Below are 17,958 nucleotides of genomic sequence, written 5' to 3'. Positions count from 1 at the left end.
TGGGTAGCACTTAATCTCTATGTTTTAATTGATGCGGTTTTTAAGGATTGGGACATTTCTGTCTATGTCTGTTAACAGCAGCAGCACAGAGTTGAGTTCCCTTCAAGGGACAATAAATCCTTTCTCCTCTACTAGTTTGGCTACATTCCTTCAGTCTAAGTTGCGCTTATCAGCAGCTAATTGGCCTGGTTATCTAACAAATCATGTTATGACTGCTTGACTCCTCAAATGTTGTTAACACATGCTGTTAACACATTTTTCTTTTTGTTTCTTCTTTTACTCATTTACTGTAAAAACAACTTATGTAAGAAATTATATCAAAGTAATGCAAATGCAAATAACTTCCAGTCATCCTCTGTTATTGTGCTTTATCATTATTATTCTGCAATCACAACAAATAACGCAGCAATCTGGAAAAGTCACTGCTCCTGATATCACTGCATTTTAACCAATTATTAATACTTACTTTAAGTAACCACTTTGATCAATCTGTAGTTGTTGCAACTGGAGGGACTTCGTGTGATCTTGTGATATTGCGAGACTCCACCCAGCTACCACGCAAGGTAACAGGTACACCACTCCAAATAATTGATAATTTTGCTTTATATCTTCTGGATGTTTATCAAGCAACTGTTGCTAAATTGCTGAGACAAAAAAAATCAGTTATTGCAGATTTAATGATAAGCATCAGAGACATTTTTCAATCTCAAAAAAGTAAGTGTCCAAACAAGAGTAGCACAAAGCGCAAAAGGCTTTCCAGACAACTGATGGCTAAAAATATAAATTTTGAATCCAGTCATACATGGCAGAGGATGGGAATATATACTACCTTTTGCATCCTAGTTTTTCAAAATCATGGTACTTTTTATTTTATCCCTGTAGTTTTAGATTGGATTGCCAACTTCTTCTTTTGGTGGGAGCTCAGAGATGCAGCTCTGGTAAATGTCTTCATTAAAACGAGTGTGTGGAGGCCTCAGTCCTCACTAAAAATGACCTGGGGAAGCGTCATGGCGGAGACACTCAATGCCATTTATGGAGAAATGCTCTTTTAAAGATTACTTTAATGGTATTTCTGCTTTATTAGACCGCTCACAGTGAAAACAGGCGGAACAGAAGGACGAGGGGAAATGTATCAAAGCAACAAAAGAATCCAGGTCAGTTTCAAACCTATAATGGCAGAGCCACTACAATAGCTCAGGATTGCTATTTTAGATTGTATTTTATACCCTACTTTTTTCTTTTTCTATGAACTGGAAGTAAAGTGAATCCAACTAAATTTTGTCCTGAGCTTTTTTTAGTGGCTTAACATGCTGGCTGTGTTTGGACATGCTTTTTGACTGAGTAATAGAGAAGTGAACAACTCTCCTAAACATCAAAGGCTGTTCAGAATAAAATACGATCAAAGGGGATTCTTCAGGTCTTTTCATTAGCTAAAGAAGTCCATTTGTTTTGAATGCCTAAGTGGTAATTATCCATGTTTGTATTTATTTTGTTGTTTTAAACTGCTGCAACAGTTAGTCATTATATCCACATTACTGATGATTATCAAAAATCAAAAAAAAGTGTCACAACCACAATAGTGTTGCGGTATTGATATCAAGGTATTTTGTCAAAAATATTTTGATATTTGATTTTCTCCAGATCACCCAGCCCTATATGCACTTACATTATTGGGGGGGAAAAGTCCCCATTCAGGGAAAGCCCTTCTATTCCTTGCTGGTTCCATCCAAACCAGACCTGGGACCTGTCCGGCTCGCAGGCCACATCTGGCCCTTTGTTCTATGTCTGCTTCACTTTTTTCATTTCCTTATCATAATATTTGTGCCCTTACCAGTCGCAGCTTATCAAAGTCCTTAAATTCTACTTCTTTTTATAAAGAGATCAAATTAACATTGAGCAGAATTAATTTTAGCCTATTGGCTCCGACCCTTCACAACAGTCCCCGTTTGTCATGTGGACCTTTGGGAAAATCGGAACCATTTCGTTAACCATTCACGTGGTATGGACGGGCAGCGAGGTTTTGGGCGCCATCAATGATGTCATTGGTCTATAACTTTGATACGAACTTCACAGAAAACTTCCTGGATTTCTTGACACATACTCTGAAGACCCAGCACAGCACAGAACATCACTAATCGATGACGTGGAGATTTTTAAATCACACAAACACTGAATTTATACCTAATCTGCAAGTCTGAGCTAATGTCTGCCGTTGTCAGCCGTTTATCAATCTGTGATGCAACAGAACAGCAAACTGTGGTCAAACCAGCTGCCTCTAAAGTTGGAGACGGACGCCGGCAGCGCACAGCCTCGGTGACCAGAGCAGACGTAGTAACTATGTCTGATCATTCTAATGAAATAAGCTGGTTTGACCACTAGACCAGAACACAGGACCTTCTTCCTGTATTTACTTTCTTGCTACTGCCCCCAGACATATCCGACCAATAAAAGGACTGGACGTTCCTGCCTGATTTGTAATGACGCAATTTGGTACATTTGGTACACCAGGTGTGAAACCAAACCAAACCAAACCAAACCGAGGGTAAATCGCTCCAAGTTTACTAACTCACCAACTGATTCAGACCAAAGCAAAATCAATTACAGGTGTGAAAACGCCCTAAAAACACTTAAAAGCATTAGATTGGAATAATGCTTCTTCATTTTCTAGATGGCTAACACTATGTATTACGGTTAGAAAGAAACACACACACACACACACACACACAAACGCGCACCTGCCAAGTGCCTTTTTTGTCCTGATTTGTTTTGTGCTCTTTCAGCAGTTTTGCTTTATCATCAGAGAGGATGGAAAATTACCTCTGTTGAAATTGAAAACACTTGGCCTTAATCCATCTATGTGTTTGGCACTCTCTTTATTCAGTTAGATACGGTCCGTGTGTATACACTAGCTTTGTCCTAATTCAAGGGCTGCTGCCTTCGGAGACTGCATTCGCAGACCGATTGAGTCACACTTTTGCAACCAAGGCTGTCCCATTTCATTTCATTTAGAAGGCTCCTTTAAATGTAGTCCACAAATGCGGCCTCCTTTTACAGAACTCCGAGGACCCAACATTTTATCATTCGCAGCCCCAGGATTACAATTTCCGTCTGCCGTTTCATTATTAAACAAACTTCTGAGAAGGTTTTAGGCAAGAAATTAACTATGTAGATGTCAAATATATGTTATGAAAATGTACGGCAAATATAAAAATTGTTTCAAATTTGCTTGAGAGTATACACGCTTTATAAACTGCCTGACGGCAGCTAGCTCTGCAGGGTATCTGTATCTGTCCAGTATCTGGCCGGCCGGTCATGCTTAAAGACCCCGCTGTGAGCTGACTGGAGCTCTGGGTCTCAGAGACAAGAGATGTTCACATGTAGGATTCATGAGTTTTTTTTGTTCCCTCTCTCTTTGAGACATTTGAACAAACTGTCAAGGTTGCTAGGCAACAGGAGCAGCGCTTTTGACGCAAACAGGAAATGCTCTGCATGCCAAGCCGCCTCATTTCAGAGACCGCTCAATTGAGCCGTCGTGGGCTTCCAAGGCTGTGACCTCCGAAGCCTGCAGCTCCTGAACTGGGACATAGCTTATATGTTTTAAACATATTTTAGTCAAACAGAAAAAAAGTAAGTGAGGCTGAACACATTTATTCTAATTTTAAACTTCAATGATGTGTTTACCAAACACTTTGTAAACTTACAACGTAGTAATACAGCATTTAAAATGTGACCAGTTGCTTTTCTATTTACCTTCATATGTTGCCATCACAGTAGGCATGACCTTTTCCCCTTGGCTTTAATTAAATTTAACCCAACCAGGCAGATGTCGATAGAAGGGCAGAACTGACCTTCTCCTGCATTAGATTGCAGTGAGAGGGCTGAGGTGGTTTGTAAGAAGCTTCTCGTCAAAAGGAGGCGGCAGGAAAGCAAGGCTATGCAGTAACATTTACACAGCCAAGCTTTCATTTTCTCCATAACTGAGGGGTGAGGATGTCTTGGTGCTGTGATGATTGTAAAGCCCTGGGAGTGATATAAGCCATCCATCATAGTCATACTAGCTAGATGAAATCCTGCATACACGGACAGACAGGGAAGGTAGTCTGCTGTGGTGTAAGGAGCAGCTGAAGCGTGAGCGCCGGCTTTGTGGACGTTGATGAGGTAGACTATCAGAGATGTCTTTAGCCCGCATGGGTCTGTGCCCTGAGGATGTTTATGATGCACAATGTTTGTGATTTATCACACAAAGGGCATTGAAATTCAGAGTCAGCTGCATGGCTCTTTTTGTGATTTAAAAAAGAAAAAGTAAAGTTAGAATAGAAAAAGTGCTGTATTCTAAAGTTAAATACTGTAGATCACATTTATTGTCTCTCTGGTCATTATTCCGTCAAAGTGCTTAAAATAATAACAGGGACGGTACACGCCTAGTGACGAGAGGGGTTGAGCTTTATAAGCGGGCCTCTTCCCCAGTAGCTGATTGGTATTGTCAGTTATATTATGCATAAACACTGTAAAGAAATGAGTGTTTCTTTGATGGCTGATGTTGATGCTAATATCCAGAGAGCAGTGCGGCCGACGGCCAACATACAATGCTTTTTTTGCATCTGATAATACGTAAAAATTTAAACAAATGACAAATGAGACAAACATTTCAAAGCTTAAATGAACATTTATTTAACACTGTTATTGTCTGTATTGCGCTTAATTATAGCCCTAAAAATTCTACAGCAGCCACACCGACAAGGCTGTCTGCAGACATTCATTGTTAATCGGCCCTGTGAGAGCAGGCATCAGCTGATGCTGATTATTAAAAAAAGGCCATTAATAGAGCTGACAGATTAATCAGCCTATCAAAACCGAAATTAAGAAAAGTATGCATGCTTAATGATAAAAGATTGGAACACTAGTTTAGTTTGTCATTTTATGCCCTGTGTAATATTCCTATAATACTCATATCTCTGTCTGAACATAGGGGTACATTTTAGTAACTTACTTTACAATCACTTTGATTACTTTTTATGTAGTAACTTATGATTGTTTTTGCTTTGCTGTACTCTGTTTTGTAGCAATTCAACAGTGAGCTTATGAGATTTTTCTCATACAACATCAGTATTATCTTACAATGACTGTCAGCCTGCGCCCTGTCCACAGGACAGAGACTTGTATGCCAGTCACAGGTGCAACTGCAGCCAAGGCTAAAGAGAGTGGGCAGAATATTCATACAATATCCACATTAGGAGCTCCCCCCCAACTCTGCAAAGCAACAAGCTACAGAGTACTCTGCCAAACGGCAACGTCTAGGTCACTTCAGTACCCAGGAGAGCGACAACAACAAACCGGATTTTGAAGTGTTAAACTAGCAACCAAAAACAGAAACTTCAGCATCAATTATTTGATTACAGTGTGAATAACAGCGGCAGTGCCATCTTATCCCCGTTAAAATTAGCGGAACTCTTTGCTGTCACGAACCCAACGCCGTGTGTTTCTCCAACATGCCCGGTTCAAATCCAAACAATGAATTATTTAGTTACCTCTAAAGATAAGTTAAGGTTCAGCTTTACATGTCCATCCTTCTGTTTCATAATAAAAAAGAAAAAGTAACACAGAAAGGCAAACAGAATCAGAAAGGCAAAATGAAAAGGTCATATGACCCCTTCAAGTACCAGTCACCCAACATGGTGACTGGTACTTGAAATGCCACAAGAATAGAGAAGTACAGGAAAATGCAGATACATAGTTGACAATCCTAATATACTCAATTTCATCATTACATCAATAAAAACTTAAAACAAGCCCACTTTAACACACACCAATGAAGCTAACTGAGGGTATACCAACAGCACCTGGTGCCTGCCTCTACATAATGTGTTGTTTCACAAACGTTGCGTTGCATAACCATTAGATGTCTAACTGTATAGGCCAAGCTCTGGAATGAGACTGGAGAGAATGGATTCGGGACCCACAGATGGGTGCCTATAACTTTTAATTGTTAGGTTTTAAATTATTAATTGTGTATTCTCTAAAATGTAAGACCATAGAAAAAAAAATTGAAAACCCAAAATATTATATATATATATAATATTTTTTGGTTAATGAACGTGTTGAATGATTACCTGATTATAAATACTGTTAGTGATTCATTTTATTTCAGTCGACTAATTGATTCATTGACTAATCGTTTCAACAGTTTTCAGCTTCTCATCAAGTTAAAGTTCTTTTTTTATAATTTCCAAATGACACATGGTACCAAGTTTTTTCAGGGTACCAGTTTTTATAGATTATGTCCAGACATCCAAGCGCCTAATGAGTACTACACCTTATTCTGAATGTCCCTACTTGCTGTGCTAATAACTCAATAAAGGTCTAAAATTATAAATATTTAGTAAGAGGATATGTATATTCACAAGATATGAAACCTACTTTTGACACTCTTATTCATCACTCAAGACTGAACTCTTCAAGACTTTTTGCCAGAAAGGGTCCATTTAGACCCAAGCCACGACATATTCCTTAACTTAACCAAGTTGTTCTGTTGCCTGGATCTAAGAAGATTTCTGTCAGAAAAGGCTTCCTGACGGAGCGCCCTGAAGGTTAACTTCTCCGTGTGCAAACTCGTGTGAGTGTGCAGGCTCAACCGGGCTTTGGTGTTGCAGCATTAGGCTGACATTGAGGAAGTTGTTAAAGCCAGCTTTAAACAGGCATGACCAGGCAGGGATCCTTCTGTACATACAGTTTAAAATGATCAAACACTCATCGATCACCGTTACACAAAACGTGATGTTTAAGGAGAGCAGTGCTCTTATCTGAGAGCAGTGCAGCTTGCTTCCCTGCTGAGAGCTGAACCCTGGTGTCTGGAGACAGCGAGAAACTTATCATCCAAATATTCAATATGCAAACACTGACAGCAAGTCATGAATAAATTAACATTAACATCATTTAAATGATGTCTAAAAGTGTAGTTTTTATTTTACAACACACTTGGGTAAGCACTTGTCTTGCTCTCCACATTCCCCATTAACTATTTCATTAACAAGGCAACCTGCGTTTCAAGACTAAAACATCTTTACACGCTCTTACAGCTTCTTATTACGTTATATTAAAGACATATTACAAATAAGCTGTGCAGACCCAGTTTTTTTCCAATTCTGTATCATTTACATATAAAAACTACAAAAAAAACACTAATCATCACACTAATTATGCGCACCAGACACATATCCACTGATAAGGTCAAAGTCGGAATAAATTGATAGGCTGCCAACAACAAAGTTACAGAGTCTTTAAACACTTCAATTTGTGTGCAAATTACAGAGAAAAATGAATTGTTCCTTATGTTTTAGGTAGATATGCATATGGCTATTCTATCTAAATCTTAAGTGAATCTAAAGTTTATCACCTCAGTGTTCCATTTTAATTCAATTCACTTCAATTTTGTTTGTATAGCGCCAAATCACAACAACAGTTATCTCATTGCGCTTTCCATAAAGAGCAGGTCTAGACCGTACTCTGGGATGTTATTTACTGAAACCCAACCATTCCCACCAAGAGCAAGCACTAGGCGACAGAAGCAAGGAAAAACTTCCATTTAAAAGAAAACACATACTTTAAGTTCATTATTGTTTCCATTTTGGTTGAGGTGCCACAGAGGTATTGCACAAAACCAGAATAAGTGATTAGGACAGGATATTCCAGTTATCCCGGATGAATTTAGCCTTGACTTAGTTGCACAAAAGCAGAGGCCCCTAAATTACCATGGAGATGTATTCTCCACAGCTAGCCTGCTCCTGACCAGGCTAACTGTAGAAGATAGGATTTATTAATCCCGGGGCCGTTTCTGTTCACTCAGCACTGGTTTTATTGTTATCAGCCTGCATTGAAATACAACAGGTACATGGTTTTATTCATGTTGCTGTTGAAAACTGCTTGTTGTTAGAAATTTGGTAAATATATTATGGCAGTTGTTGAGATATTTAGAAAAGGCTGATACAGTTGTATGTGTGTTTTAAATGAAGTCAGTAATGAAGGACAATACATAAAGTGGTATAGACGTGCTAGTTGGTCACGTGCAGACTGGTCAGGGACAATACCTTTAATTATTTATTTGATATATTTCTTTTTTTATTCTTTAACAAAGGACCATGTATGTTCTTCTTCCATGTGCATTTAATTTGACATTCTTGGCACAGAATGTGTGTTCTCTCCAGTGAACTGCAATTATGGAGGATTGTACACTTATTACAGGTTTTTTATAATTGTACAATCTTCGTAATGATAGTCTTAGTTCACTGGCCCAGTAACTATATAGTTGTGGCTACTGTACATACTATGCTTTCATTAAACAACAGGGAAAGGACACCTCAATGGTTTTTGACCTTTTTTTTTTTGCTGGGGGGAAATAACTATGAGTACACTGTGTTACAGTCATGTTTACAGAGTGGATTATATTTATCACTCAATCCTCTTTATAGTTTCTAATTTCTTCAGTGTCTTTTCTATGTCCACATATAAGTATACAAGGAAGCAAAGCATATAAAGAAAGAAACCTCAGCCTCTGCGTGGCAGAAGCAGACTGACTGAATGATATCTAAAAATATACATTTACGAACTACTGCTCTTAACTGAAACCATTCAAGGAGTTAGTCTGATTATTTTCACTAATGGACTGCTGTACACTTTGGCTGAAAAGCAAGCAGTGGTAGGTAATGTTACTTATGTAATTTATATTTTAGCCCATAGGAGAGAGACGGGAGAGAATGAGTGAGAGATAGAAAGTGGCCTTTTGATACCAACTCCAAATCTTCTTCATACACACACACAGAGAGAGAGAGAGAGAGAGAGAGAGAGAGAGAGAGAGAGAGAGAGAGAGAGAGAGAGAGAGAGAGAGAGAGAGAGAGAGAGAGAGAGAGAGGCAGCAAACGGAGGAGGGTGGAGCAGTGGCTGTAGGGCTGCGAGGCTCGGGATATTGGTAGTGCTCCCGTGGGTGCTGTTCCCCTATATGCCCAAATAATAAGTTGTCAGGATTGGGACCTGTTGCTGCCAGATATCTGTGGTCTGGATGTGTCCGGTGATACACCTCGGATACAACGCTGTGTTACCACATCAGAGGAATCCCCCCTCTAATTAACAGGGTTGTGATAGAGACATGAGCAAACAAAGGCTATGGATCATTGTTTTTTATTGAAAATGTTTCAGATAACACAAAACCACGGATGTATTATCTAACCTATTGACAGCATGAAACCCTGAGCAGCTGCAGTTTCTCTCTCTCTCCTCACCCATATACTCTGGCTCAAATGATACGGGCGGCCATCCAATAAGAACAACCTCCACATTGTCAAAATCGTTTAAATATTGAGCCATGCCATTGAAAATCTTTAACATGACATAAGCCTATCATTTTTTTTTGGCCTACTCCAAAAAAACACTCCCCGAACGGCTTTTACCCAACTCACTCTACTCAACACTGCTGTCTTCAGACAAGAAGTCACCTCGTGAGATTGACGTTGTTGTCAGACATTTTTAATTACAGTCTCAGCCTGTCAGTGGCAAATAAAAAAAACACTTTTAATGGTCAAAAAAGAGCAGAATTGCCCTATTAGGTTACACTCCAGCTCAGTTTGTGCCAGCCATTTCAACCTTGCTTAATGCTGGACCAATTTCAAAGATTTGATGAAAAAACCTAAATTACCCTATCAGGTAAATATAGCTCTAATGTTTTCCTCTGAAGGACAACGTTCCTTAGTAGCTTACAGTTGGTGTGTCTATTTTTAAGCACTTTGGGGGCTTTCTGTCAATTATTTTGGGGTACAATGAGTTACAATGATAACATAATATTAGCAGGGCTGCCAACTCTCACGCATTGGCCGTGAGACACACGCACTGGTTTCACACGCTCACACCCCCGATTTCACATGCTGAAGTGTCAACCCGGTCTGTCAAATTCCTGAAAGATGCGTTTATCTATAGATCTACGTGTTGAGCCACTTATGATCAACTAGTTGTGCTTTCAGAGTCTGTGAGGGGGTTCAAGAGCGCTCCCTGTCTGTGGAATTTTCAAATGTTTTCAAAATGAGAAAATAATGTTCCTGATCCATGCCAGGTGCATTTCCCCGGCTATAGGTATGAGCTCTGAGTATCACAGACCCGTACGTCACTTTGTGACCTCTCTCTCTGTAAAGATAGAGGTGAGCAGCACGGCTGGTAAGTGTCGGAATCTGCGTTTTAGTGGACTCACTCTGCTGTGGGCAGTGACGCGTTGCATCTGATGAAGATGCTCCGATGAAGAGTAGCGTACAGCCACCTCTAAACTTTGTCAGAGACCAGAGACCCAAATGGGCCTCTGTGTCTGTCTGACAGACGGTCTGAGTGAGATACTACCATTTCAACAGAGCAATGACATGCACAGACGACTATACAACTCTCCAAATCTTGGACAACATAGATGGGAGGAGTTATATTTTGAATGTGCACAAAATTGTAAACATGAGCAGAAATCTGGTAAAACACATCTGAGCTATACTATACTACATATACGATACTGCAATGCTGGGCCCCTATTGTGCTTCTCTAACCTCTGTGCATCTCTAAATGGAACTGTAAATAATTCATTAAATGTTTCATAAAATGAATAATATAAAATGAGTAGTTTTTATTTTCCCAAAAAAGTAAAAACAGTAAGTGGGCCAAGAGGATGAGGGCCAAACATTACTGGACCTTGGCACAAAGGTTAAAGGATTATAATTTATGCAAATCAGTGGTTCTCATTCTTTAGAATTTTAATGGTCTTAGTTGATCCCTCAACATTAATTTAACTTTGGTTCCGTGGTCCCTACACCAGGGACCAGGGACCCCTGGACCTGTTCACCACAGACCCAAATCTTCTCAGCTGTCGCAGACATATGCTTCTGTCTCTTCATGTGGTTCATTATGTTTGGCACATTGTCTGGGTCAGTTGTTATATCATAAGAAGTTAATAATGTAAATAATGTAAATGCTCAATGCCCTAATACCTGTTGATACTACAACAAAGCAAATGCTCTTAACACTACAGTTTTGCACATTTCATGCAAGACTTGATTTCTCCATTTTTTTGCACAAAACTCTCCAGAAAGTGCCATTTAATGGTTTATTTTCAAAACCTTTTTCCTGGATACCCCCAGCCCCCCCTAGGGAGAGGCCCATCCCCCCAAATATAACAAATCCCAATTTAAACCCTGAAGGATAATGATGCTGAAAGAGCAAAATAAATTGCTTTGTACGCGGCAAAATATGGGTTTTATTTAGATCTATGTTTCTTACACTGAACCCAAGTACAAATGTGTTTGTTTGAACTGGAAGCTCTACTGTCTTCAATGCACTGCATTCCAATATGTCCAAATGACAAAATCCCATTTTAAATACTAAGTTGCCAGCCACCAAAACACAGAAAATGGAAAAGTGGGGCACAAAAAGAAAAAAGGTGTACAAAATACACACCACAGCAAAGCACAAGAGGCAGCGTTAAGTACAATGGGGCTCAAAAGTTTGGGCACATAAAAACTTGTATTAATGTGCATAAAGAAGCCAAGAAAAGATGGAAAAATCTCAAAAAGGCATCAATTGACAGATTAGACATTTGTATAATATGTCACAAAAAATTAGATTTTATTTTCATCATTTACACTTTCAAAATAACAGAAAACTAAAAAATTGGCATCTGCAAAGATTTGGGCAACCTGCCTTGTATACCTTGTACTGCCCCCTTTGGAAGGTATCACAGCTTTGAAACGCTTCTTGTAGCCAGCCAACAGTCTTTCAATTCTTGTTTGATGTATCTTCGCCCATTCGTCCTTCCAAAAGTTTTCCAGTTCTTTGAGATTCCTGGGCTGTCTGTGACGCACTGCTCTTTTAAAGGTCTATCCATAGACTTTCAATTATATTGAGGTCAGGAGATTGTGAAGGCCATGGAAAAACCTTCAGTTTACGCCTCTTGATGTAATCCACCGTGGATTTTGAGCTTTGTTTAGGATCATTATCCATTTGTAGAAGCCATCCTCTCTTTCACTTCAGCTTTTTCACAGATGGCATCAAGTTGGCGTCCAAAATTCGCTGAAACTTTTCCTTCTACTCGTGAAATGTCCCCTGTGCCACTGGCTAAAATACAACCCCAAAGCATGATGGATATGATTTGTGGTGAAGACGTAGAAGAGGTTTTCTTCTGATGACTCTTCCATGAAGACCATATTTGTAGAAGTATCTCTTTATAGTGGAATGGTGTACCACAACTCCAGTGTCTGCCAGGCCTTTCTGGATGATCGTGCAGTCAAATGTGCTTGTTGATTTGCTTTTCTCACAATCCTGTGAGTTCTGTCTGATATTTTCTTCCAGATCTTGCTTTAACTTCCAGTGTTCCTGATGACGGGAGTTTCTTAATTACATTCTGAACAGAGGATATTGACATATAAAAACACTTGGCTCACTTCTTATAGCCTTCTCTTGCTTTGTGAGCGTCAACTATTGCAGTTTTACTGCAGCGGGAAGACTGCCACCCGCGGCCATATTCTATGGCCGCGATCCTATCAGCTCCGGTCGCGATTAAAAACTCCCTTCATAATAACAATTATATCATACATAGCATGATCTGTACCTGGAAACAAATCAACACCTCCTCTCCTTTAATCTTAAACCAATCTCTCTTCTATCATCCATCGCTAGAAGTCCTACTTTTGCCACTTCCAGTCTGGATGGAGCCTTCTCTACATGGAGTGAGAGGGGTGTCCATTGTTTTGGGGACATATACGTGGGAGGCATCTTTGCTTCATTCACACAACTACAGAGGAAGTATGAGCTAGGGAGTAATGACTTTTTTCGTAACCTACAAATTAGGGACTACGTTCGGAAACACTTCTCACCCATTTTTAAAATCACAATCTAGAATAGAGGACTTCCTGAAATTGTCTCCTAACGAGAGTAGACGGATATCCTGCGTCTATGACAATCTCTTATTAATAAAGTCCCCATCAACTGAAAATTATAAGCATAAGTGGAAAGAGGAACTTGGTGAATCTATTCCAGATGACTTATGAAAGGAAAGTCTTGAAAAAACGCTAGACATTGTCTTATCCAATTTATATTTATTCACAGGCTTCATTACTCGAAGGAGAAACTACATACCATATACCCAGAGGTGTCACCTATGTGTGATAAATGCCACTCCTCCGTAGCAACACTTCTCCATAGTTTTTCTTTATGGCCAAGGATCCAGCTGTTCTAGATTGATATATGTAGCTTTATGTCTGAGGTCATAAATACTTCAATCAAACCTGAGGCCGTTCATCATTCTTGGAATATCGGAGATCTTCAGGAAACTGAGTGTGGCACAGCAGTGCTTTTCCTCATATTGTCTCATAATTGCAAAGAGAATAATCCTTATTTTGTGGAAGAGCACAGCTGTGTCTACTTCTAAGATGTGGTTGGATGATTTAACTAATACACTTAATTAAGAAAGAATAAGGTACACGCAGAAAGACAGGCTCAACTTATTGAATAAAACATGGACTTATACTTATATCATACCTGAAAACCACAAACCCAGTACAACAATCCGCTCCTAACACTATGAAAGTTGTCATAGTGTTAGAGTGATGGTCTATGTAAAGCAGGGTGGAGATACATGGAAAGGAGTTAGACGGGCGGATAGGGGGAAGGGATAGTGTGAGGGATCGTGGTCAGCCTGGTGGTATTTTCACCACTGTATTGTTTAGTATTGTTATTTCTTTAGCTTTGTCTTGTTTTATTGTTGTCTGTATTTTCTTTTTTAGCTAAAAAAAAAAAAGGTCTGTATGACGATTAATATCCTTTAATAAAAAGAAGTTTGATAAAAAACTATTTTCAGTTTCAGTTTTCTAGAATACTGCTTAAAAGAACCCATGTTGCTATTTGTTGGAACAAGGTCAGATGAGTCTGAGCATTTAAAACCTTAAGATTGACATCACCTGGTCTTTCCAGACAACGATTGAGAACCATCCATGACACTGTCAGGTCTCAGCTTTCCAAAGGGGGCGGTGCATGCTAGAAACTCTCCAATGGGCCCCAACTTTTGTAGACGCCATTTTTTTGCACGTTTATACAAATTTTTACCTGGGGTGCCCAAACATTCAAGCAAGGAAATAAAGAACATGAGTAGGGAAAGCAGAAACCTATAAAAGAAAGAATGTGCAGAACCTTCAGTCCTTCCTTTTCTTTTTAATAAGAACCCTTTCTCGTTGCTAACAGCACTCCACATCAAGATGCTATGCTGAGTGTGTGCGCCTGTGTGGGCTCGCTAATAGGTGTCTTTGTAATTGGCTGGTTGACAAGCCGATCACTAACAGGCGTGAGATGAAGGGCTCAGGAGAGAAGATGTCCGTCCTCGCTCTCCTTCTGTTGCCATGTCACCGTGACAAACACACATCTGCAAGCAAAACCAACCAAGGCCGTGCACTTTAAGGATGGATACTTTACCACCTGAAAATAAATAATGTGTACCCAGTTTATGTCTGGTATAGTACATCGGTCGTGCATTTGTTTTTAAACATCTATCTTTCTCCTTATCACCCTTTTACTGACATTGCCCTTTTATAGGAACACTCACCACTCTCACTATGTAGCCGTCTGATTTGTTGAGGGATGTCCGTATGCTCTCCCTTCCTCTGGTCCGAAGCCTTGGGGTAGGCCTCATCTTGATACAGTATACTGTACTTTTCACTGCTAAAAAACTGAATACTGACACTAGTCCAGCCAGTTTACCTTTAGACTGATCTGTTCTAAGTGATTCTGGTTGAGATAACTAATGCTATGATTTGGCACCATAAATACTATTTATGTATGTGTATTATTTTTACAAAGAACAATTACACCATGCAGGTAAGTGTAAAACAAGTATTTTTCTCAATTGGAACTTTTGATATCCATAAAGTAATAACTAACTCACAATGCTATACACGGCACGGACACCATGTACTGTGTATTTATTATTAAATAGTTTTAATGAGTTATTAGCCTACTCCAACTTGAAAATGATTCTGATAAAATAGGCCTACTTCACATTAAATGAATAATGGAGGATGGTTGTTTGACATTATTAAATGCTTCTCTCACATCTGGCCTGCTGGCGGTTATAATCCAGATGCAAAGTTGCAGATCTTTTAGCTGCTTCCTTGAGCCCTTTCTCTCTCTTCTTCAGTTGTCTTTGATGTGAAGGCATACTTAGGAACACAAAACTAACATTAGGATTTTATATATAGTGTGTGTATATATATATATATTAAATGCAAAGTTCATTACATTAACCAATTGGGACATTCATTTATCATCTAATAAAAAAAATTAGGCACCTTTCCCAAAGCCCGAACCATCACATCCCTGAGTCTCTCTCTTCTCTACAGAACACACACTAATGTAACATTTGTTATAATCTCCATAACTTCAAAACTTACTTGAAGGCAGAAGGCCTTGGCTTTCCCTCTTTCATTTGCGGTGCTCCATGTGTGAGTATGTAAACAAAGTCACGTGACTGGGGGCAGAGGACCTTGCTGAGGGCAAGATTGGATCATTTATAGCGCTTTAATTTAACTTTAATTATGATCCTAATAATTTAGTTATTATTGTAATAATGCCGCCGCCACAGCAAGAAAATTGGAGAAAGAAGAGAACATTTTATTAAGGCTCTTTCACCAGAGGGGCAGCTAAGCCAATCAGGGCATACGGGCAGTTGCCTGGACAACAATAACCTGTACCTGTGCAGTACCTGTGTGATTTTCTGGTTTATCAGGGATTATTTATGAACTTCACTGCCGGCTGAGTCTCTATTAAAAGTGACAAACAGAGCGACGGCTGACTCATATAAACGAGTCCAACGCAGTTTGAATATGTATCTGTAGATCTGAGTTAGATACGCTAGTCTCCTGGCTGAGTCTCAAGGCCGTAAGTTTCCTGCCTTGTAAAACATTCTGACATTGGTGTAATATGTTGTTAATAAATGATCCCGGCCATTCAATTTAATGCAAAACCCACAAATGTCACCCACTGTCAGTATGACGTCATCATACAGATTGAGATTCTCTCAACACACTCAACTCTGACAGACTTCCAGCCCCCCGCAATGCATCATGGGTTTGTGAAACTGAAAATGGCCACCAGCAGCAAATGACTGTACAGAGATTTTTAATATCTGGAGGACATTGAAATGGGTTGTTTTTAAAAGATACACTTTGCAAATAAAAGACCTCAAACTACAAAATATCTCCCCAGCTCATAAGCTTCACCATGGAGATGATGTTTTCAGCAGGATAACGGAAAAACTGTGCTGCATTCCTGTTGTGTTGGAATAATCAGAGAAAAAAATGGGAATATCACACTGGCCTGCTAGTTACGGATGTATTAAAAATCATTAACTTATTTTTCTCCAACTGTTACCCTCCAAAGACCATTATTTAGTTCAAAAGGCAAACATCTTCAACATTTAAAATTTCACTACAACATTGTTTACTTTTCAGGACTTGATGCCCCACGTAAATGACATGTAGTCACAGCACATTGTGTTCAACAAACAGCATACGTCTTTCTAATTTGTTCATACACAATAAAGCAATTACGTTTGACAGCCCATATGGTGAAGAAGAAGGGAAACAGCAGTTTGACAGAGAAATGCTGTACAAGAAGTAAGAATTAATTCTTAAAGCAAAGAAAGTGGCACATTGGAATAACTCTTCCTGTGTTTTCATATCACTGACTATATTTACATGCTTTTTCAGAAAAAGGGCAAAGAAACTAATTATTATATTAACACAGTCACTAGGGCTGTAATGTTCCTCCCGTTACTCTGTCCTCTGTGACTGTCTACATCTAAAAACAAGGCTGTGCGGTGGAGGGAACAACTCTGACTGGCTCATGATCAAACAGTGGTTTACAGAGCGGTAGATTGCTTTGCAAAAAACACGAAGCGTTCTACGAAATGACGCACAACACTCGATCACGCAAATTTGATCGTGGGAAGTCAAAATCGTGATTGTTATTAAAATACAATTAATTGTGCAGCACTAACAGTCACTGTGATAAAAAGTGTTTTAAAGGAAATTTCCCCACTGGTTAGAGATTCCTGTCTTCTAGAACAGAACCAAGACGTTCCACCGGTTAGATCTAATCATAGACGAGCCCTGGTCCTGACAGCCTGACCCTGGGCTCTGAGATCCCTGTAAGGACAGCAGGTGAAAAGGAATGTCTGTGCTCTCACGGAATAAATGCTTTAATAAGATGTAACTTTACTAATTACTTATAGTAAGTACAAAAAGGTTACATTTTCTTAAAACAATTAGGGCTGAATAAGCAAAAAGTCCCTTTCTTACTGCTTCTAAGTTTTTTATAAATTTGTTGTAAAGTTTTACAGGTTGTTAATGTACAGAGCTTAAAGGATGAGTAATTGATTCAGTTGACTGACAAAAAAGTGATTGGAAGATATTTTGCTAACTGATTTATCAAAAATCCCAAAATTCCCAGGTTCTGTTCTGGATCCAAATGGGATTATTTGCTAGTTTTTCTTTTGCCAGACAAAACAAGACCTTTGAAAATGTCATCTTGAACTCTTTGGAAACATTTTTCTGACTAATATTTAGATAAAACATATGTGTATTATTAGGCACCCAAAATTGTGTATGAATAAAATACGGCTGTACTCTCCATGACACGGACCATAGGTTTCTGAAGAGCCAAAATAAAGATCAAAGTGGACGGCTCCCAGTGGCTCCAGCCACCACCATCTCGGCAGTGTCTGACGTCAGCTGATCCAAAAATGTGCAGTTGTCATGAATAAGTTGCATGGCCAAAGAGACACAAATGTTTTTGTACAAAGCTGTAATTGTGTGTAGTTCTTCTGTAAAGTTGGTCATTTGAACTTGGGGGTGTATGGGGATTGACTCCCTTTTGGAGCCAGCCTCAATTGGCTTC

General features: G+C 39.2%; 1 protein-coding gene and 1 long non-coding RNA gene across 4 annotated transcripts in view; one reads left to right on the top strand and one right to left on the bottom strand.

The window, feature by feature from the left end:
* whrna (whirlin a) overlaps nt 1–17,958 on the bottom strand; it is a 185,876-nt gene that overhangs the window by 75,334 nt on the left and 92,584 nt on the right. For 2 of the 3 annotated variants that reach the window (XM_034896884.1, XM_034896886.1), the window contains exon 4: nt 8,784–8,786. The exons of the other annotated variant lie outside the window; for it this stretch is intronic. In XM_034896884.1, coding sequence (XP_034752775.1) covers nt 8,784–8,786 — 3 coding nt within the window. The remainder of the gene's footprint in view (nt 1–8,783; nt 8,787–17,958) is intronic. 3 annotated transcript variants of the gene reach the window in all.
* Nucleotides 2,279–17,405, top strand: LOC117959632. The gene is made up of 3 exons (XR_004659980.1): nt 2,279–2,474; nt 14,642–14,645; nt 17,394–17,405. It is a non-coding gene; the product is annotated as an uncharacterized LOC117959632 (long non-coding RNA).

This window comes from Etheostoma cragini, chromosome 16 (assembly GCF_013103735.1).
Source record: "Etheostoma cragini isolate CJK2018 chromosome 16, CSU_Ecrag_1.0, whole genome shotgun sequence".
Taxonomy (NCBI): domain Eukaryota; kingdom Metazoa; phylum Chordata; class Actinopteri; order Perciformes; family Percidae; genus Etheostoma; species Etheostoma cragini.
Note: the sequence above shows the minus strand (reverse complement) of the source record. Positions and strands in the feature narration are given on the sequence as shown.